Source organism: Mirounga angustirostris, unplaced genomic scaffold (genome assembly GCF_029215605.1).
Source record: "Mirounga angustirostris isolate CCGP_5_RB_7025 unplaced genomic scaffold, mMirAng1.0.hap1 SCAF_13, whole genome shotgun sequence".
Classification (NCBI taxonomy): Eukaryota; Metazoa; Chordata; class Mammalia; order Carnivora; family Phocidae; genus Mirounga; species Mirounga angustirostris.
The window spans coordinates 54242485-54264823 of record NW_026991721.1 but is presented as its reverse complement, the minus strand read 5'-3'; the positions used below and the strand labels follow the sequence as shown (position 1 = coordinate 54264823).

Here is a 22339-nt window from a genome sequence, read left to right as displayed (position 1 = left end):
CTGAGTGCACATGATGGGGAGCCCCAGATGGGACCTGGCCAGCTCCTCTGGGCCTCAGAAACACAAGCATAGGACCTGAACCCTCTGGGTCTCTGCCTGACAGAATACGTGACATCTTTTGTCCCCTCTTTCCTCTGAGCTCATCCCTCCCCCTCTAGCAGTTTTATGTTGCTGCCCATAGAGCCTCAGGCCACCCGGGTGCTTATGATGGCAAGAGGGGCTCATGCCCCCTGGTGATGTTGGGGAGCTCACAGGTCCAGGTGCAGAGCTGGGTTGGCTGGGTTCTCCGGCCTGGGCCTGCAGCTTGCTGCGAGCCTTGGCCTCAGGGCTGCTCGGTGTCCCACACTGTCTTCTGTTTTGTTTCTGCTTCTCTGATGAGGCGGGGAGGCCTACCTTGGCCGTGACTTCTAGCAGTGAGACTGGTTTGTAATCCCGTTTTTTTAAAGCTTTATCCTAGAGTCTGAACCCCAGAGCTGGAGCTTCTCCCTTTCTCATGGTTTTATAATTCCACTGTTGCTGGTCCTTGGACATGTTTGCTTACTTATAAGCCTAAGCCTCTATCTTTTTAGTAGTTTGGCTTTTAATTTTATCTGTTATTGCTAAGTGTTTGGAGAGGGTGGTTTAGAAAGAGAAACATCCTGACCAGAAATGCTTCATAGATTCTGAAGCTTCATGAAGTCTTATGAGTCATGGACTCGGCCAGTTACTAAGTATGTGATCTTGGGCAAGTCTCCTCATCTTTTAAGGCAGTTCTTTTTCTGTAAAATACAAATCTTAATAACTAGCTCATTAAAAGTTAAAAAAATGCCAGTAACCTCGTATTTAAGGACAGTGATTACCTTTGGGAGGAATGTGGGAAGGAATGGGTTTGGAAATGGAGGTGCCTACAAAGGCATTTGTAACAATCTTTCTTAAGCTAGATGGTGGAAACATATTTATTGTAATTCTTAAACTGTACAAAAATATATACTTTTTGTGAAGTATTTCATAATTTTTAAAACATGTCCACACTGCCATTTTGAAGGTAAACAAGGTAACATATGAAGGTGCTTTGTAAAGAGTCAAAGCAGGGAGCAGATACTGGGTATTACTTCTCCAGACAAAGCAGGCTTGAGCTGGAACACAGACCCAACCTTTGAACAAGGTTTTATTTCGGGCGCCTGGGTGGCTCAGTTGGTTAAACCACTGCCTTCGGCTCAGGTCATGATCCTGGAGTTACGGGATCAAGTCCCGCATCAGGCTCCCTGCTCTGCAGGGAGTCTGCTCCTCCCTCTGACCCTCCCCCTGCTCATGTGCTCTCTCATTCTCGCTCTCTCAAATAAATAAAATCTTAAAAAAAAAAAAAATGAACAAGGTTTTATTTCTGTAAGAAAGGGATGCAATAAGTTAAGGGGCTATTTACATGGAGGTACCATGAGGGGAGCAGTGGTGAGCCTGAGTTCTCCTTTCTCTGCTTCCTGGCTCAGGCTGTTCAAGTTTGAGTCACCTGCCCAGGCTCTGAATGATGGTAATGCAGCCATGGGAGCTGGTGCAGCGCTGTAGGGATGGCTGGGCCTCCACCTGCCCATTGCTGGGGTCAAAGGTGAAGACCTTGTCGGTGCTCTCCCCAAGATCATCCCGCCCACCAAGGATGTGGACCTTCCCGTCACACACAGTCACGCCACAGCTCTCCTGGGTAGACAAACAGAAAGATAATCAGCTATGGGGTCCAGTGTGGGGCTCCCTCTGTCCCAGCTGGCCAGTCCAGACAATAAAACCTTGACCCACAGAATATGAGCAGGCAGTCTGGATGGCAGAAAGGCAGGAACTGAGTCGGTTTGAGTTCAAGCTCTGGCTTGACTCTTACTACATAGCTTTAGACAAGTCACTTAAGCTCCCTGGGCTTCAGTTTCCTCCCCTGCAAAGTAAGAATAATAGTAGTACCTTCTTCATAAGGTTGCCTTAACAGTTAATGGGGTTAAGCATGTAAAGCATTTTACATAGTGCTAGGAAGACAGTAAGCACTCCAGGAACAGTGACAACAATCACCACCACCACCGCCCTAAGATCTCAGACTCAGAGAAGCCAGAAATCTCAAGCTCTTAGAATCACTGAAGGTCAGAACTGGCAGGGACTACCAATCCAACCACACCCCTATGTAGTCTCTGGAATTTCGGGGAAGGGGACAATAGGTGGGGGAGGCCAGGAATGCAGGGGACAAAGCCTCCAGGGCCTGGACCTCCCTGCTCTGATATTACTAGGGCAGGGGAACTTAACAAGTCCCTTCTCTACCCTGACCTCCCCGCAACAGGCAACCAGCTGGTGGCCTTCAGGACAAGAGACTTCAGGGTCATTTAGACCAAGACCCTCATCCAAGGCTAAAGCACTTGGAACTGGGGTTCCATGCTCTGCTTTAACATGGCTTAACTGGAGGCCTTGGGCGAGGCCTCAATCTCTAAGGCTGGTCTCTTCATCTGTGGAACACAAGGCTCATTATTCTAATGAGGACAAAGCTAAGGAACTAGGTATAACTGCCTAGCATGGAGTCAGAGACAGACTCAACAACCTCTGAGTTCCACATCCTTAGACATGGGACTTTGCTCTCCCGATCGGAACCAGTACCAAGGCTGTACCTGGGAGCCTCTACTTACCACGGGGCTGGGGAGGACAGCTGCCTCCCCCCAGACATCTGTGCCAGGGTCATAGGTGAAGATTTTGCTCATGAGGCCCCCTACCACATAGATGGTGCCCTCAAGGGAGACAGCCTCGAGGCACCGCTGTGAGAAAGGTGCTGGTGATCGCAGGCTCCACTGGTCCTCCTTGGGGTCAAAGCACTGCACCTGAGGGGCAGGAGGAGGGGCTGTGGTGAAGCCTCACCACCCCCCCCAACTGCCCTGCTGCCCACATCCTCCCACCTCCCCTGTAGGGGGACTAATTCACATTTGCCTGTGTCTTCCAGACCTGAGCTAGCATTGCGGGGGGGGGAGGGGTGGGGGCAGAGGAGACCCACCATCCCTGCCTTCAGGTGTGCTCAGTCTCGTTCCACATTCTGGCCCCAGCCCTGGACTCCCTTTGTCCAAAGCCGCCTCATCTTTAAAGGTCCAGGAAAGGTCTGCATCCCAGGAGATGGAAGTACCATCAGCATTAGCACTGTAGAAGGTCCTCAGAGAGCAGGCCCTCCATAGAAATGCATTTCTTACTGCATACATTGTCAACCCACTTCCCTCCGCCTGGTGCTCTGAGCTCATGACAAGATCCCAGCTAGGGTATCTTGCAGCCCCCATCCCTACAACTGTCCACAGGCTTCTCAGGCCCACCAGTGTTCACACTTTCCAGAGTTTCTGAGGGCTTATACTACCTGCCTGTTCATCTGTATTCGTTTCCTCAGTTGTTTCCTTGGAGACTCCTGGAATGGCCTATATTCAATCAGTGCTGCACCAGAGGGCAGTTCCCCCAGCCAGCCCCAGGAACGGGGGCGTGTGTGTGTGTGTGTGTGTGTGTGTGTGTGTGTGTCCTGCGGAATAAAGAGGGGTGAAGTATCCTAATCTGGGAAAGATTCAGATCCCAGGACCGCAGACTTGTATGGCCATCAGGGGAGGGAAGAAGCTGCTATGAAGATTAATTTTTATTCACAGAAAGCCTAAATGTCCAGCAACAGAAAATTTGCTTGACAGACTATGGTTCATCCACCCTGTAGACTATTACAATTGAAGTGATGGCTGTGAAGGGTTTCTAAGCATGTGGAAAATGCTTACATTTAAATGAGAATAAAAAGCAGAATGCAAAATTTTACTACCAGTAAGAACACAAAACTAAAACACAAAAGCAGATTCAGAGAAAGCCTACAAGGCAATGCACCAAAATATTAATAGTAGTTATCCTTTAGTGGTTGGCTCATGGGTGGTTTTTTCCCTATTTCTGTGTTTTCTAAAATTTCAAGTGTGTGGGTTTGTTTTGTTTTGAATGAAGGAAAAATGTTTTAATTGATCCTACCCTTGCCCTAACTTAATTTTTAAAATCTATGAAACCCATATGGCACCAGCTTAAATATTCAGGTCTGGACCCACTGTGTGACCTTGGGGTCATCTGTCTGAACTCACTTTCTTGCTGAAACAAGGGGGTCACTCCTCAGGGCTGTTGAGACTGAGAAAACGGATGAGGACGTGAAGTGCCAACTCCGGAGTCTGGCACACAGCCCTGAGGAGTGACCCCCTCGTTTCAGCAGGGAAGTATTACACACAGCAGGCCTCCAACGCCCTGTCCGTGCCCACCTTGTTGGTGCTGAGGCTGTCCTGCCCAGCGCCCCCGACCACGTAGATCCTGCCCGCGCAGGACACCACTGCCGCTGAGCTCACGGCCTCCGGGAGGGGTGCCGCTGCCGCCCAGGTGTTGGAGAAGGGGTCGTAGCGTTCTACACTGCGCAGGCGCCGAAGGCCGTCGAAGCCACCCACTGCGAACAGCTGCGGATGAGGACAAGCAAAGGTGGGATGCTCCGCTATGTGCGGGGAGAAACTGTCCCCAGACTCACAGGAGGTACATTCCAGCACTGCCAGCGCCTGGGCGGCCTCCCTTAGCGGGTTTCTTCTATTACCTGGGGATAAGCATATCCGTCTCTGGGATGGGTATTAGACCTGTCAAATATCTGGCACCAAGCTGATGCTTAGTAATAGCTAGTAATTTACTGAGGGTTTATCACCTTATTTAAGTGATCCTAAGAAGCACTTTTATTTTCTTTTCTGAATTTGGGATGTAGCTTACAAAGATTATTATTATTTTTTTTTTTTTTTTCAAAGTGGCAGGGTCAAAATTCACACCTAGTCTGGCCCCAGAGCCCACACTTTTGACCCCTGACCACTAGGTATTATTATCAGCATTATCATGTAACTTTGGGCAAGTATCTTTCCTTTTTGGTGCTTAAGATCCCATCTTTCAGAGAGACTGTCTTATAGGACCTTCCCCCAGGAAGTCCATTGATCTGTACCTTGAGCCAGAGGGCAGCAGCTGCTGTGTGTCCCTACCTGCCCCTGCACGACTGCCATCTTGTGCCTCCACCTGCCCTTGAGCAGCGAGGCCACCTTGATCCAGGTGTGCCAAGGGGTACTAAACATCCACACATCACGGCTGTTGATGTGGCCTCCTAGGGAAAGAGAAGCCACTGTTGACTCCAGGCCCTCTTGGGGTCAACAGCACCCCTAAAGACCTAGAAACAAGGGCCCCCAGATCCAAAGGAAGAGTTAAGGGTAGACTGTGTTTTGAATGAATGGTGGGAAGGTGTGAGGACAAGGGGCAGGGAGTTTTGTGGGGAGAGGCCTGAGAGATTTAGGGAGAAGGAGCTGATCTTCACTGGGTGCCTTATGGTGGTATGCCAGGCTCTGTACTCTGGGAAGCAAAAAGGGGGCCACTTAGAATTCAAACGGAGATAAGAGTGCAAAGTGTGCCCAAATAAGCATCAGGAATGTGCTGGGGGCAGAGGGAGAGCAGAGCCACCTACACTGGGATAGGAGAAGATAGAGAGTGACTCAGTAACCCAGCCTCATTTCTGCACTTACCTTCATGATTTCATGTCTGTTCTCATTCCTCCAAGAGGTGTTAGGATTATTATACACAGTTTACAGACAGAAAACTCAGATGTGGCTTAGAGACCAGGAAGGCCCTGTTGAAGGCCCCACGGCCTTTCACTCTAGATCAATGACCAGAACCAGAACTTCTAGTCTCCCAAGCTGAGCACTGGTATGCCCATGGGGCTAGGCCCTGAAATGCAAACTGTGGACTCTTCGTCCCTGTTCCTCCTGGGGCTACTGACCAGGGACTTACCTCTCAGGAGCAGCCTTCCCAAGGACAACCCTGACTGCATCCCTCAGCCTGAGCCTATGACTCAAGTCCCAGCTCTGTTTTGTAGCCCCTGCCTCTGTGTATTCCCACCAGCACCCAGCAAAGGCCCTTCATGTTGTTCACAGGCCGTCAGAAGCCTTGGATAAGTTGTCCAGTAATAAAGTGTGGCCTGGATGGTCCTTGAGGCCTTTCTGGCTCATTCTTCTGCTCCTTATCCTTCCCAGACACCCATTGCTCCCTACAACAAGTGCAGTCTACCTAGGCCTGGAGTCAAAGCCTCCCTGATCTAACTTGACTCCCTTTCCTGCCTCATCTACAATACCTCCCCTCCTCTCCCAGATGCACTCAACCTGCACTTTGGAGACCCGAGTACCTGGGGTTCCTTTCTGCACATTCTGGTCTTCATACCTTTGCCTATGCTGCTCGCTCCAGATTTTCAAGGTCCAGCTGAAAAGTCTGGTGGCAAAATGAAGTCTCTCTGTCTCCCCTTCTCCAGGGGAGCAGGGGCTGTTTTATTCTCTCTCTAGGGCCTGGACCTCAGGGAGGGCACAATCCATTGGTATCAAACCAATCCGTGTTTCTCCTAGCTTTACCATTTTTGAGATAATGGGAAAATTCTTAACCTCCCTGTAAAATGGGGTTGTAGGGGAAATTGAGTAATATAAGGTGTGTAGCATAATGTTCTGCACATAGTTGGCTAAAGAAAGAGAAGTGACTAATAGTAATATAAATTGAAGTGGATATTGCTGAAAGGTCAGAGTCATACCAGTGACTGGCCCTGCAGGACTACATACCACTTCAGCCAATAGCTGTAGGTTATTGGGGAAAATCCCACCCCCACCTCGCGGTTGGAGAGAAAAAGAGAGTGGCTTGAGGGAGGCAAAGAGCCAATCCTGTGGGGCTCCCGCTGCGGCCCTGCCCTCACCCGAGACATAGATGTCATTGCGGAGAGCACAGGCAGCGAACTCTGAGCGTGTGTAGCCTGGGAAGCTAGGCAGTGGGGTCCAGCGCCGGCTCTCTGGATGGTAGGCGTCAGTGAAGGGCAGCTTCAGGAGCCCCTTGCGGTCGCAACCGCCGATGACCACGATCACTTCAGCTAGGTCCATGAATCTGGCGTGGGGATAAGCCCAATGCCTGTTGACCCGCACCCAAGTTTTGGCTCTCTCTCATCCTCTCGTTGACCACACTGTACCGTCCTGCTGCCCTTCCATGCCCTTATGCCCATTGCACTCCCTGCCTCCCAGTCCCATGCTGGACTCCACCACCTCCAACCTCCTTTCCTAATATCAATGGGAAGAGAGTCACCAATCCTTAACCCCAACTACTGACATCTAAATTACAGGGAAAGGATCTTTACAGAGCCCTTACCTAGAAAAGTCACCTCGTTTAATTCTTATGATAGTTTTATTAGGCGGGGGTTACTACTCCTTTTGCAGAGGAGGAAACAGGCTCACAGACTTTGGCTTGCCGGAAGTCGGAGTCCGTAAGTGAGAGAGCTGGAATTCAGCCAACCCAGGTTGGTTGCCACTAACCCATTCTCTTTACCCTTTTCTGCCCTTCATCCCCGACTGCCAGTTGTGCTGCCTCCCTCCTACTGTAACTATTTCCTAAACCCATTCCCTAATTCCACGGGACCAGGATACACACCCTTTCAGTAAAACATTCTCCCCTCCCACTAACCAACCCCTCAGGCTTCTGACCCCACCAGAATTTCCAAACCAAGCCACCGGCTTCCTACCTAGTTCCTTTTACAAATATTGAGCATCTTCTTTGTCCCAGGCCCTGAGCTTAGTGTTGGAGACACAGTGTGGTAAGACAGAGGCATCCTGTCTTCTATCCCCAGGAGGGCACTACTTGGACTACATCTTGGACTACTCCACCCAAAGTCTCCCGGTCTGGCGTTCCAGGGGTGGGAGAGTAAGCCTCTCTCATTTTTTCCAGGCCCTATTTTTATCCCTTACTAGACTGAGCTCTTGGAAGGTAAAGGGTATTTCCAGTTACTCCCGAGTCCCGGACACCCAGCACAAGACCTGCACAGAAACAGCGCTCAGAATTACGGATGGATGGGCAAGAGGAAGGATGTGTGCAAGGTGTGAGATCCCTACCTCTCCCCCACTGGCCTGTGAATTCTCAAGGGCAGAATTCCCAATACCAAGCCCATGAAATGTGTGAACGAATGAGCAGAATTAAAGGATGCCACAGGTATGAGTGGGTGCAGAATCCGGGATGAGGACGGGTGGCAGGCAAGGGGGCAGGGGGCCGTACCTCCGCGGCCGGGCCCGCAGCGCGCCGACCTCGCGGCCCAGGATGAAGCAGGCGCGGGCCTCGAGCAGCAGCGGGCGACACTCGCGGCTGGCTTGCAGCAGCTCGTCGGCCTCCACCTTCTCCAGGAAGTAGGCGGGCGCCAGCAGGGGCAGGCGCACGTGCTCCAGCAGGCGCCGCAGCTGCCCGCGGCGGGCCGGCGCGTCGTGGCGCACCCAGCGCATGGCCGCCTCGAACACGGCCTCTTCGCGCGCCACGCCCAGCGCCGGGTCGGCCAGCAGCGCCGCCACCTCGTCGGGCGCCAGCTCCAGGAAGTCGGCGTGACGCGCCACCTCGACGAAGGCCTGGCGCAGCACGCGGCCGCAGCGCTCGGCCAGCGAGGCGAGCGAGAAGGCGGCGGCCACGCGGCGCAGCGCCAGACTGTTGGCGGCGCGCAGGCGGCCCTCGAGGAAGCTGGCGCAGGCCTCGCGCAGGCCCGCCACGCCCAGCCGCTCGGCCAGCGCCAGCACGGCCGCCGCCTCGTCCTCAGCGCGCAGCCGCACGCCCGCGCCGTACACGTAGTCGAGCACCACGGCCAGCGCCGCCGCCGCCGCGCCCGGCCCCGCCTCCGAGGCCACGGGCACCACGGCCAAGCGGTGCTCCGGCCGCCCGGCCGCAAACAGGCTGCGGAAGTAGGCGCTGCCCGCGCTGAGCGCCGCGCGGTGGCACGGGAAGTCGCGGCCGCCGGCGCGCAGCACCACGTCGGTGAGGGTGCCGCTCCGCCGGTACGCGTTGAGAGTCTGCAGAACGCGCTGCGCATGGCAGGACCCCGCACACGGCGCCAGGGAGCCGGGCTCCGACTCCTCCAGCACTGGGCCCTCCAGCATCCTGCCAGGTAAAGAACACAAACAGCGTCGGAAATCCACCTGGGTGGGTTGGGCGAGAGGGCAGGAGGCCCCTCATCCGTTCATTCCGTTGTTCGTTCCCAGGTTTACCCAAGCCGGCATGCATGAATGTAACGCAGGTGCTTTCGTTTGCTCAGCGGCTCTTCCTTCCATGCCTTCATCCAGGGTCCTATGGCTGCAGTGATCTAGTCCCTGCCGACTTGGAGGGCTAGGCCTGCCTTAGCTGTATCACCGTCTTCCTCGCTTACCCACTTCAGTCATATTACTTTCTGTTCTGCAGACTCGTTAAACTGTCATCAATATCAGCAGGAGACAGACGGCAAGCTCTCAAATGGCATAAATTGAGGATAGTCTAGTAAGGGAACGATTTACCCACACGTAGACCGTGTTTAGGGCCTCCCACAAGGGGTAAAGCAGTGCCCATGGTCACCAACAGCAGGAAGCGTTTACCTCTCCAAGGTCTGGAATGGGAGGGCCGGGAGGTTACAGGAACCTGCACAAAATATCTGTATATTAAGGGCCCCCTGACAGGAGCTGTAGGATTCAGGCTACCCCACAGAGACCTAGTGTGGTGTGGGGAGGAATAACTCTGCTCCCTCTTGTCACCCTATTCTGTCTCCTCTTGCCCTGAGGTGCTCCCCACTGACCAAACCCTGATGATTGATTGGTTGATTTATCTATTTCTGTATTTATTTATATTTTACTTACTTATTAGAGAGAGAGTGTGCACGTGCAGGAGTGGGGGGAGGGACAGAGGAAGAGGGACAAGCAGACATCTCGCTGAGTGTGGAGCCCGACACTGGGCACGATCCCAGGACCCCAAGGTCATGACCTGAGTTGAAGTCAGATGCTTAACGATGGAGCCACCCAGGTGCCCCCTGATTATTCTATTTAATATCTGCCTCTCCTACAGTAGGTGCTCAGTTAGTATCTGTTTGTTGAGTGAATGCATTAAGCCAGCATGTATTTAGAGCCTTTTCTGTGCCAAGCAGTGGGCAAGACAAGCATGGACCCTGCAGTCCTGGATCTCACAGCTTGGTGGGGGTCCCATGGGGGAGTGTGGGAGCTGATAGAAGGGGCACTAGACCCTGTTGGAGGGGATTCAGGGAAGGTATCCCCTGAGGGATTTTCAGACTGAGAAGCATAGGGGGAATTAGCCAGGAGAAGGGAAGGGAGTTCAGGGAGGATGTCTCCATTTAGAGAACAATCTTTGCTAAGGCCCAGAGGGAAGGAGGGCAGGAGACTAGAACCCAGGCTGAGAGGGAAGTTAGCCCTCTCTCTAGTGAGTTCTCCCCGTGTTCTCAAGGAAGCCCTGGGGGGAGATGGAAAGAGCTGGCTCTAAGGACTGATCTGGGCTCTAAACCTGCCTCTGTCGCTGACTCACTGCGTGAGCTATGCAGGTCACTCCCCTTCAGTTTCCTCCTCTGAAATGGGGTCATATCGCTCACCTCACAGCATTGTTGTGACGTTGTGCTTATGAAGTGGAATATGAAAAGTGCTAGGTACATAGTACAGACTCCGCTAACACAAGAGGAAGGGAGCACGCCAGGTGTGCTGGCTGCTTTTATGTGCATAATTTCATCTGATCCTCACAACCGTGAGCATTTCTTTAGATGCCCCCGCCCTTCTTTAAGTTTGTCTTTCCTTAAAAGAAGCACACAGGAAACCGGCCCTTTAGAGGTTGCTCTGAGGACCAAAGAAGGGGTGTTTGTGAAAGCACTCTACAGACTCGGGGGTGGTACTGGGCTGGTTGTGATTTGGTCATTATGAACATACAGTCTCTGCTTGCACACCTCCAGGGACAGGGAGCTCACTTCTTTAGGTGGCAACTTACTCTAAGGGAGCACAACTCTGCCCTCTACCTATTGCCTCTCCCTCCATGCTCCATGCTCTGCCTTCTTTGAGACTGCTTTGCCCCGGAGGTCAGATCTGGCTTTCACTGCTCACGCCCCAGTCATCCTGGGTGGTGGATCCCCATGTCAGGATTACAGAAATGAGCTCCCTGGTGGGCCGGGTCCCAGGAAGCTAACTGTGCCCAAGCAGAGGGGCTGGGCCCTGAACCCACCTGGCTGCAGACTCTGCAGGCCTAGCTGCTCGGCCACACTTGCCGGGGTGAGGGCATGTCCTAAGGAGCAGCCCAGAACCAGCAGAGGGAGGTGAGGGAGGTCATCGGAGCATGCTGTCCCCATTCCTTTCTCTGCTGGCTGCTTACTAAGAAAGCAGCCACCCCCTGAGCTGGGATCCAGGAGGGCAGGTCTCTTCAGGGTAAGGAGGGACCTCTCCCTGCAGCACAAGGAGAGGGAGTCTCCTCCTGGGAAGTGCACCAATACTTTTTCATTCGTTCTACTGCTGTCTGCTGTGCTGGGCACTGTGGTCACACTGGGACATCAGACTCTGTTTCCACCCTGGGGATTCCCAGTCTGGGGGCCGGAGGACCCAGTTGCAACGTGGATGGTAGGGATTCCCAGGCAGGGCTCCATTGGACATTCTCTCGTCCTAGCTAAGCATCTAGGTACCTCCAGCCAAGAGTTCTGATGCGAACTAAGGGATCCAGCCCCTAGAAATTGACATGCCCCCCTGTTTCTTGTTCACACCCACACCCCCTCTCACACACACACACTCAGACTTGTAGACACCACACGGCCCTGCCTGTTGAGGGGCTAAGTCCCCGGATGTACCTGGCACTTACCTGGCCATGGCTCACCCGGGGGCTCTGCAGCTGCTGCTCTCGTACTGACCGCTCCTGTCTGTCCTGCTGCTACAGCCCTGGCAGTCGGGCTCCAGTGTCCTTGCCGCTCTGCCTGGACTCCGGCTCCAGCTCAGCTGCAGGAGGACAAAGGGGCTGGACGCCAGGGGGGAGGGGAGAGGAGAGGGGGAGGAGGGGACGCTGAGCTTTTGTTCCATTCTTGGGCCAGCCCTGGGAGGGAGGGAAGGAAGGAGGCGCGAGTAAGCATGGCGTTGACCGTGCACGCATCTCGGGGATCCTTGTACCTGGACTGGGGGTGATCTGGCACTGGCTGTGCCCTTGAATAAATGTATGGATGTGAAGGTGTGTGGGGGGACTGCCCTAAGGAGTCGGGGTGTAATCGGGTGGTTGTGAGGGTCCAGGTGTGCCAGGGAACCCGTATGTGAGTGTGGGAGCACACAGGGATGTGGTGGGTGTGACTATAGTTGTAGGTGGGACTAACTCTGTGGCCGCATAGCTTCGGGGCCTTGGATGCCCTCCTACCTCTGTGTGACTCTGCCTATCTGTGTTCCTGTTTGACAGCAGACATTGTCATCGTGGGACTTCATGTGTCTGGTTGTCTGCCTGGTGGGTCCCTCTTTGTGTCTTTGTGATCCTGTGTGTGACATGGGTCTGTCTGCAGGACAGGGGGTTGTGTCTTGGGGCCCACGTGTGGTCCTATGGCCGTGGCATCGTATGAGTTGAGGTGGTTTTCAGCCATGCACCCACGTTGGAGGGGACTCAGTGAGGTGGGCCGTGGTAGTACTGAGCAGGCCTGGCCTCCTGGAACCAGGGAGGCCACCCTATAGGCTGGTCCCAGATCATTTGCTGCCTCCACAAAGGGCCACAGGGCCTGGTGTTTGAGAGGCTGGTGAGATTTGCCTTCACAGAAGAGGACAGCAATTGGGAGGAGGTTGCTTTGACAAGAGCCCAGATAGGCCCAGGGCACTTGGGGTCTGGTCCTGGAACTGCCATGACTCGCCATGCAGCCCTAGGCAGATCACTGCCCATCCCTTGGCCCAGCTCTTCATCTTGGCAGGAGGGAGGCTTGCAGTTCCTGCCCTGCCTTATCTTACTGGGTTGCTGTGACACTCGGGGAGGTTTGTCAGTGAAAGCCATGTGCCATGTGGAGCCCGTGAGGCCTGGGTGCTGCAGGAACGTGACCTGGCCAGCTTGGGCAGGCTGAGTTTGTGGAAGGAGCTGTGATGGGCTCACTGTGATGCTGGCCAAGTATGTGTCCCGAGGCCTGGGGCCAGAGTCTGTTTCGTGTACCCCACGCCAGGGAAAAGTATATTTCCTTTCTCCCTAAAAAAAGAGTGTGCGTTGCTGTGTGTCAAAGGACAGGAGAGGTTTGGGCCCTTTTATATCTGTACTTGGGAAGGAGGGCCCTGAGCAGGTGGGGGGCAGGCTCCACCTGGTGGGGGCCACACCCCTGGCGTCCAAGGAAGGAGGGAAGAAGTGGGAAGGGAAGGGGCCCTGTCTCTGGTTTTCCTGTGAACAGGGCAGTCAGTCTGTCCTGTGCAGACAAGGGGAGAGTGTCGGGGGTGGCATCAGGAAGGTGGGGTTCTCAGTAACTCTTCGGGTCAAGGGACAGGAGCCAGTATTGACCATAGGCTGCAAGCTCAGCTGAGGGTGGAGACAAGACTGGCTGTCTACCCAGCTAGGGGATGGCCTCCATTCTCCCTCCATTGTTTGGGGTGAGGGGAGGCAGCTAGACTGCCTCTGCACCAGGGAGGTGGGTACAGTGTAGGGTCCTGGTGAGAGTGGGGTGCTAACTCGCTGTCCCACTCAGAACTCCCAGCCCCCTCTACCTGCCCCTGAAGGCTCCGGGATGTCTCAGATAGCCCAAGTGTGGCCACGAGCCTGGGATATCCTGGCCAGGGGCACTGATGGGACAGGGAAAAGCTGGACTGAAAGGTCAAATCCACTTTCGTGGGTGGGTCTGCCAGAGGCTGGAGAGGTTACGGAGGCATTTTGGGTAGAGCAATATGCCCCATCCCTAATCCAGCCATTCAGGATTTCCCTTATACTCCATGCCCAGGGAGAGGTGGTAGTTGACCTCTGCCCCAGGAAGGGATGCACTTGGCAGATGTTCAGTAGGATGAAAGGAGGGTGAATCCCCTCACAGTTCCCAGTGGGCAGTCCTAGAGGTTAATGTGGGGGGCCCAGTCTGGATTCCAGCATTTGGGAGGGGTTTCTTTTCTTTTCCTCCAAGAAGGTGCCAGAATTGCTCAGACCCCAAGAATTCTATCCAGAAGACCCCTGTTTGGAGAAGAGATACATCCCTTGGCTCCTAGGAAGCACCTCAGAAAGCCGCCATATAGCTGTGAGGGGCCCTGCTGGTTCCACTACCCAGCCCTATGTCAGACCCAGGAGGCCTCCCCATCTGCCTTGCCATTCTGGCTGGTTATGGAAGGCATGCATCCACTCTGGGGCCAGAGCTTGGGCAGGCTTCTGGGTTGGTTTGCTCATTCTCAGCTGTGTGGCTTTGGATAGTCACTTTACCACTCTAGGACCATCTCCCCCCGCCACAGTATGGGGATACTGGTCCCCAATCCCAGGGCTGTTCAGGAAGTCCCAGTGTCCTGGTGATGCTGGGTAGGGGCCCAAGCACCCTAGCACCCTGCGCTCTTCCATTCATTTCTGAGAATGCTTCCTCCTCAAACCATCAGCCCAAAACTGAATCCCAAACCCAGCAAACCCTCTCCCTACCCTCCCACAGACCATTCAGAGACGACACATGTCAAGATGGCAGCTTTAATCATATTGACCAAGGCCCTCAGGTTCGCTCTGCTATAGGCCTCCTTGGCCATATGCCCACCTTTGGCCATGCTTAGAACACTCTTTCCCATGTGGCCACTGCTCTGTGGCCACAGATGTGGAAACCTGAGGTTGTGTCAGTCTGTGGATCTCCTGGGCCTCTGTGCCACTCTGCCCTAGAGGCCTGCTGGACACTTAGGTAAGGGGTAAAAGCAGCCTTAAGCCTACTCTTCTGGCCATCTCCAGCTGCTCCTGGGGACGTGACTCGGTCCCTCTCCTGGTAGTAGGAGGCCGGTCGGGGAGGAGCGTCTCCACCACTGCAGCAGGCTTTCCTCCTGGGCTGAAAATCCTTGTGCTTTTGAGACTGACATGAAGAACAGAGGCCCAGTCCAGGCCCTCGAGGCAGGAGACATGCAGAAGTTGATTGCCTCTGAGCATAGACAGGACGGACAGGTGGACATCCACATTCTCAACTGCCACAGGGGGCATAGCATAGCCCAGTGACTCATCAGAGCTTCCAGATCAGGATATAAGGGAAGGCCTCCAGGGGAGGACCAGGCCCCAGGCTCCAAACTTTCCAGAAGGAGCCCCAGGCCTGCAGGGGCATCTGTGAGGTTGGAGTCCTGACCCAAGTGGGCCTCAGGAGAGAGGGGAGCCCCCTCCAAGGGAGGCCATGGCTGACAGAGGACTGGAGCCAATGAGGAGGCCATGGAGCCAGCTCCCAGCGCACTCCCAGGCCAGACATGCTTCTGCCAGCTCTCTTGGGTTCCCTGGTCTCCACATTAGGTACAGGCTGGGACAGACAGGTCTTCGGCTAACACCCGCTGCGGTCTGGGAGCGTCTTGGTGCGGCTGCCACTCCTTCGGTTATCCATAGGGGTGGGAGCATTGTTGGCATACGTGTCATAACTGTTGTCTGAACATACAGAGAGCTCATCGGAGACCTCCATGCCGTCGCTGATCTCTGTGGGGCCAGAGGGAGGCAGAATGTGAGTGGGGAGAAGAGGGGTCCATGAGGATGGCTGGCAAATGCAGCGGGAAGGGTAACCCATGGGAAGTCCTGGTCAGGCACTTGGAGGTTGATGAAATCACTGGGTTCGGGTTTGCTATTGAGGTTGGCTTTCAAGGCCCTCCTTGGACTCTGCAAACACTCTGGCCACACCTCAGTCCACTCTCCCCTGGAATTCCACCTTTCAGCCACAGAAAACTATCTGTACCCTCCTGATCTTGGTGCCCATGCATTTACTCAGGGCCTTTGTACGCACTGGCCCCTCTCCTGGGAGTGTCCTCCCTGTCAACACTTCCTTTTCTTAAAATCTAGCTCAGTTTTTCTCATCTCTGTTATTACCGCCTCCTCAAAGCTTCCCCTGAGCCCCCCAAGCTGGAATGGGGCCTCCTCATGGCCACCCTAGCCCCTGCCTCATCACCTCCTGTACTGTCACTGTCGGTGGCCCCCTGCCCCCCCCCCCCCCCAGCTGGAGTACTTCAAGCACAGGGGTGAGGTCTGGGCATCTGTGTCCCACTGTCTGGCACAGCACTGGACATGTAACAGGCTCAGAAAAGGTCTGCTGAGTGGAGCTGCGCCTACCCTGAGGGGAGGGGAGGCTGAGGGTCTCTGGGAAGGACTTTCAACCTGGAGTACGCAGGATGGGGTGAGGATTGTGGCTGGCTCCTCAGAGTCTCCACTCAGAAGGTGCTCAATGAATGGCCTTTGGCACTGAAGGACAGGTGGGGGCCTGGAGGCGCAGAACCTGCCAGGCCGAGGGGCTGGCCTCTTTCTTTCCATTCATTCTCTCTGCCCCTTCTGACTTCTCTGGGCCAGGCTGTAGGAGCCTGGGCACCCTAGGGGCCTTTGATTGGCCCCTCCTTCCAGGAGCTCCCCAGTGTGGCTAGTGGGCTGTGGGCCACCAGGGGAGGCACTCCAACCCAGCCTTGGTGCTCAGGGAAGGCTCCTTTTGAGCCAAGGCAGGGGGAATGCAAGTGCCCCATTGGCAGGAATCTGTAAATCCTAAGTACCTAAGACAGTGCCTGGCGTTCATCTGTTGAAGGTATGAATAAATAAAGGAGTGAATGAATGAGTGGATGGTCACACAATCCTGGAAACCAGCCCCCAAATCAGTCACCCCCACTGGAGTCTCGGTCATTCAGACAGTGGTTACTCAGCATACCCCTGGGCCAGGTGTGGTGCTAACCCCTCAAGCACCCTGTGAGGGAGGACCAGTCCCTTTTACAGAGGAGGAGTCTGATGCTAATTGTGCTCTGGTTCACCTATCTAGTTGGAGATAGAGCTGGGATTTGAGCCCCAGCCCATCTGGCTCCTAAATATCCCTCAAATCTCTCCTCTCCTCTGTGCTCCCACACCCAATCTCTCCCCTGAGCTACTGGTTTCTTTGCCTCCAGCTTCCCCCTCTTGTCCACCGTCCACACTTGCTATAGATGGAATTGTGCTCTCCCCCAAATTCATAGGTTGAAGTCTTAGCCCCCAGTACTTGCAGAATGTGACTTTGAGAATAAGGTTGCTGCAGATGTTAATTGGGTAAGATGAAGTCATTAAGGTGGGCCCTAGTCCAGTATGCCTGGTGTCCTTATAAAGAGGGGAAATTTGGACACACAGATGCATACTGGGAGAATGCCATGTCAACACAAAGATGACCATCCATAAGTCAAGGAGAGAGGCCTGGACCAGATCCTTCTCCCATGGCCCTCAGAATGAACCAACCCTGCCAACACCTTCATTTTGGAATTCTAGCCTCCAGAACTGAAACAAATTTCTGTTGTTTAAGCCACCCAGTTTGTGGTGCTTGTTACAGCCCTACTGTAGCAAGGACAGATCTGCCCATGACCCTACTCTGCTTTCAAAGTAAAGCCCAAGTTCCTGACCACACACTCGAGGCCCAAGTGCCTCCCTAGTGCCGTCCTTGCGAGTGCGAGGCCACCCCTCACGCCATATGGAAGGATGGATAGTTCTTGGTACTCCAGTAAGCCATGGCCCCTCACTACCTCTGAACACCTGCTGTTCCTGCCTGAATGCCCTTCCTTTTCTCTGCTTGGTCAGTCCTCACCTCAAACCCATCACCCAGGCCCCGCCTACATATCTTTCCCTTTCCAGTTAGGTCCCCTTGCAAAGTGGGCCCCAAGACCCTCACTGCCCCAGAGAGCTCTGATCACTCTCCTTTGCACCCCACTCTGGCTCAGCACCCCTATTAGAGCTCTAGTGGCACCCAATTTTCTGTGTATTTGTTTATACAGCTGCCCCCTCCATCAGATTGGGAATGCCAACAGGGGCTGGGAGCAAGCAGGCGTGAAAAATCAGCATTTATGGTGAATAAGCCAGGCAAAGGGAAAGCAGCCCCCCACCCCCGCCACATGTCACCCCTGTCCACCACCCACGGGGCTGACAACCACAGGGGACTTGATGGCCGCATATGGAGGGGTGCATGCTCCTGTGTACGTGAAGCCGGGTGGGTGGATGTATGTCCGTGCTGTGTCCCTGCCTGTACGTGGCGTACTCAGGTGCAGGGGGTGGTGCAGGTAACAGCCCACGGCCTCATTTTGCAGGGCTGCCCACCTGAGAAGATGAGCTTCTCCTTCATGATGCTGACGTCCCGGCTGGTCCGGTGCACCGCGGCACTCAGCATGATCTGCTCGGGGTTGTAGCTCCGTATGCCACCCAGGCGCCACCTGCAGAGATGGCCCATGGGCACAGGTCCTTTCCCAGCCTTCCTTGGAGCAGGGGTCCTGCCCAATCCCAGAACCTATCTGGATTTGGCCTGAGAGACCAGCAGGTCTCTTGTCTAACTACAGATGGGGAAACGGAGGTCCAGACAAGGGCAGAGCTAGGGCTTGAATCAGAGTCTCCTGACTCTCAGCAGGGCTCTCCAGCCTCCCCCTTGTCCCCAGCACCCGAGATCAGGTCCCCTTGCCCTGGAAGATGGTTGGTTTGGGGTTGGTGAGTTGTGTTTCAGGTGCCCACAGTTGCACACGGACTCTGAATGGGACAAATTGGGGGAGAGCTTAGCAGGCATGACTCTGACACTCATCTGTGGGGTACACACCGGTCTCAGGGAGTCCCAGCTGCTGTATCCTCCAGCTCCCCCATGGGGCCAGGCGAGTGAAGCCAGTGGGGAGAGCCCGGGGGGGGGGGGGGCGGGGGGGAAGTGAAAGAGGGGAGGGAGGGAGAGAGAGGCTGTGGGGGCCTTGTCTTCACAGGTTCAGAGGCAGGGGTGTCCGAGTGACTTGGATGGGGCTGTGTGGAGTGTGCAGGGGCAGGCAGAGCCGGGGACTCAGGGTCCTGTGCCCAGCCCAGGGCAGTTTTTGCTATTGCAGTTCCTCTCAACCAGCCCCAAATCCCTGGTCTCTGAACTTAAGACTTTTCCTGCGAACTAGATAGAAAGATTCACTGGACCCCCACCCCCACCCCCACTCCCACTGAGAGAAGCGCAGGGGTCAGCTTGGAAACAAGAACCCAACCCCCCAGGCACTGAGCCCTGCTGGGGTGGGGGGGAGCCCAGGCTCATGAGAAATCCGTTGTTTCCAGATGGGGTCAGCACAGCAGAAATGGACAGGCAGATGGACAGGCAGGTGGGTGAATGAAAAGAGCAGACAGACAGGGGAAAGCAAGAAGCAGAGGGGAGGGCAGCCCGTGCTCTGGCTGGGCTGGCTGCCCTACATGTCCTTGAGGGCAGTGACTGGGTCTCTTATTTGTCACAGTATCCCTGGCACCAACCTCAAAACCTGCTGTGTGGCAGGTGCCCAGAGGATCTGTTGAGTGTATGAGTGGAGGGAGGGGGCCTGCAGGGAATGGTCTCCCTCAGGGTCCCCTCCTGTCAGTCCTCTCCTGACCCGCAGGAAGACCATGTCATGGCCCTTGCTGGACACAGAGCGGGCCTGGCATGTCCATCCCAGCACCTGGGCCACCTCGGCTGCCCCCCAGCACCCTGGGGCTCCAAGGGTGAAGGCCTGGCTCCTTGCTGCAGGCCCAGCACAGGTACAGCATGGGGGAGGGGGGTGTCCCCTGACGGAGAGGATGAAGGAAGGACCAGTACATGTCCCTTCACTGGGCTCGGTCCCTCAGCCAGGGAGCAGTTTGTAAAGTTGTCTAAACCAGGAGGGCCCAAGGCATTGGACCAAGGTGGGGGCTTGGATCCCCAGGACCTAGGACTCATGTTGGAAATTCACAGTAAACCCAGGAGGAAGGTGTCAGGCCAGGGTCTCTGCAGCCAGGTACATCTAGGACAGGAAGCTCAACCACTGTGGGGTTCCTGCAGGGGAAAGCAGGGAGGCTGTGTGTATAAGGCGGGAGGAGTCGGGTGGGAGGCAGAAATAGAGAGTGAGAGAGATGAGAGACACACAGAAAGATAAGCAGCGATTCGAGAGGCAAAGCCCGAGAGGAGACACTGAGATGGGAAGGGAGAGACAGAACTTGGTATGGTTTGCACGGAGCAGGGGTGAAGGCCCCTGCGAGTGCCAGCCGTGGGAGGGGTGGCCAGGACCAGTCCCTCCCCAGGGGGAGCCGCTTTGGTGCTCAGAGGGGCCAGGTCAGCAACCTGCGAGGAACAGCAGGAGGATCAGAGGGTGGGGGCGCACACAAGGCGAGATGGGGACAGCAGGAGGCGTCAGGCGAGCAGAGGTGTCTGGGAGGGTGACCCGCGAGGGACCCTGACCCAGGCACAGGCTTGGCGCACGGCAGGTTTTCGGATGGAACTGGAGAAGGGGATGGCAAGGAGGAGGGAGAAAGAGGAACAGGAGAGGAAGACCACACCAGAATTACCTGATCAAGTGATAGCTGTGAGATACCACAGTGCAGCAGAGAGGGGGGTGGGGAGAGAGGAGGGACATGCGCCGGATCAGAGCGGTGAGTGACAGAGAGAGAACGTCAGTCAGGAATAAAACAGCCAGTTGGTGGTGGTGGCTGGATCGGGGCCCCTGCCTGGCCCTAAACCCTCCCCCGGACCCAACCCCACTTCCCCACTGCACCGCTGTCCCAGGTGCTACCCTAACAGGCAGAAGGTCTCCAGCGTGGCACACCAGAGTGCTGGGTGTTGGTGACAGCCCAGGCCCTGGGGAGCAGGTGAGGACAAGCCAGAGAGGAGCCCAAACCCGCCAGAGTCCACACAGCAAATCATGGCAGAGCCTGGCTCTGGGCTCCCAGCTGGGTGCTCATTCCAGAAGCCACTCAAGCTCTGGCTGAGGAGGATGGGCTAGGGGGCCTGCTGGGCAGTCCTACCCTGAACAGGCTGCCTGATCAGGGCTTCTCCAGGTCCAGGGCTCAGGAGGAAGTTCAGCTGGCTGGGGTGGGGGCTGGGCTTGTGGGGTGTGCAAGGGGGTCAGAGCCTACTCACTTCTGGAGGACGAAGATGCCAATGATGAGCATGAAGGAGATCAGGTCCGCGGTGACCCACATGAGACAGTACTCGTCTGGGGGCTGTGGACAGATGGCCCATGGCCAGTTTTCAGTCATGGCCAGTCCATACCGGGGCTCCAGACTGAGGGTCCGTGGGCAGGACGACCCCATATCACCATCAGGGAAGGGATAGGGAGTGCCTAGAGGGGGTTCGGGGCTTGGGGCCTTGAGATTGTATTTTGTAGGAGTGGGCTCGGGGAGGGGGTGTGGGGGGTGTGTGTGTGTGTGTGTGTGTGTGTGTGTGTGTGTAAAGAGATGCAGTGGTCAGGGTAGAGGTGGCATGTGTTAATAAGCCTGGAGGATTTGTGTGCTTAAGGGGGCTCTGAGCAGGTGGTGAGTAAATGGAAGGCAGGCAGCTGTACATGGAGGTGTGAATGATGAACAGGTACGCAGGGGTGTGGTGGAGAGGCGTACGGCATCTGTGCGGGTGTAAGAGTACGTGTGTCACTGTAGGGTGTGGAGCGTGGGCTCCCCCTCCAGGGGCCAGGGAGGGCAAAGCCTCCAGAGTGCGGCCAGGCCTCCAGGGCCCTCGATCTCAGGTAAACTGGAGGGAGCGGGGCTGTGCCAGGGGTCCTTGCTGTTGGTCAGCTCCTGTGGCCTGGAAATTGGAGAGTGCTCATTGCCGCTGCTAGTCAGTCATCACTCACCTTGTTCTGAGCAGAGCCCTTGGAGGTTTGTAAGGACAACGGGCAGGTGGATGGACACACCATCCATAACCTAGATCCGATTCCGTGACCCTGCACTGTCTCAGCCGTAACAAAACCTTGGACTGGCTGTCATGTCCTCAGGGAGGTGGCAGTAGGAGCACAGCAGGGAGGTCAAGGGCGCCCCGAGCCCCCAGCAACAGAGCTGGGACTGGAGCTCAGGCCTGTCAGCAGGGGCTCGATCAGCCAGGTAAAAATTGGTTTTATTTGCTGTATTCTCAGAACAGCATTTAATGTCCCCTATCCTTGTTCTATTGTTACTCTTATTCTAGTGCCTTCCCCTCCTTTAAAACAAAATAACCCCCCCCCCCCGCCAAACCCAAACCCCAAGTAGTAATTTACTCCTCTAGGGCCCTTGAGTGATGTTTTTCTCCCCATGGGCTGGGCCCAGGTTCTTCCCACCCCCTAGCACCTTAGTGCAGACCCCAGAGGCCATGAAAATCCTCCTCACGTGCTGTTCCCCACCCCTGACACCTCACCAGAGAGCCCCGAGCATGGAGCCTGCCCCCCATCCCATGCCACAGGCTCTCTCTGCACACCCCCAGGGACCCTCTGCCCCCTGACCGTTCCCCAACTCACCATGATCCAGAGGGGGGAAGGCACCTGGGACAGGGTGTGGGAGTTGTCGGAGGTGACAGAGGGGGACCCCCGCACACCACAGCAGGGAGAACAGCCACGGCGCGTTGACCGTGTAGAGGTTCACACTCAGGTTCCAGGACGCATAGTCCCTGTGGGGCAGGCAGACAGAGGCTGTCAGCCCTCCGAGGGGGGCCTCCGGGCCCAGCGTGGGA

At 55.4% G+C, this 22339-nt stretch overlaps 2 protein-coding genes across 2 annotated transcripts in view; both read right to left on the bottom strand.

Moving 5' to 3' along the window:
• Positions 1 to 1482: 1482 nt before the first annotated feature.
• On the bottom strand, positions 1483 to 11654 carry KLHL35 (kelch like family member 35). The gene is made up of 7 exons (XM_045892688.1): positions 11647 to 11654; positions 8077 to 8940; positions 6737 to 6921; positions 4998 to 5116; positions 4251 to 4439; positions 2631 to 2819; positions 1483 to 1671 (listed from the first exon to the last, which is right to left on the bottom strand). Exons 1-7 carry the CDS (start codon positions 11652 to 11654, stop codon positions 1483 to 1485), a joined length of 1743 nt encoding a protein of 580 aa, XP_045748644.1.
• A 2771-nt stretch (positions 11655 to 14425) lies between these two features.
• Positions 14426 to 22339, bottom strand: part of GDPD5 (glycerophosphodiester phosphodiesterase domain containing 5) — an 82253-nt gene continuing 74339 nt past the window's right edge. The window contains 5 exon segments of the mRNA XM_045894459.3: positions 14426 to 15405; positions 18010 to 18122; positions 20783 to 20865; positions 22128 to 22190; positions 22192 to 22276. Of these exon segments, the coding sequence (XP_045750415.2) occupies positions 15257 to 15405; positions 18010 to 18122; positions 20783 to 20865; positions 22128 to 22190; positions 22192 to 22276 (493 nt within the window). The 3' untranslated portion in view covers positions 14426 to 15256.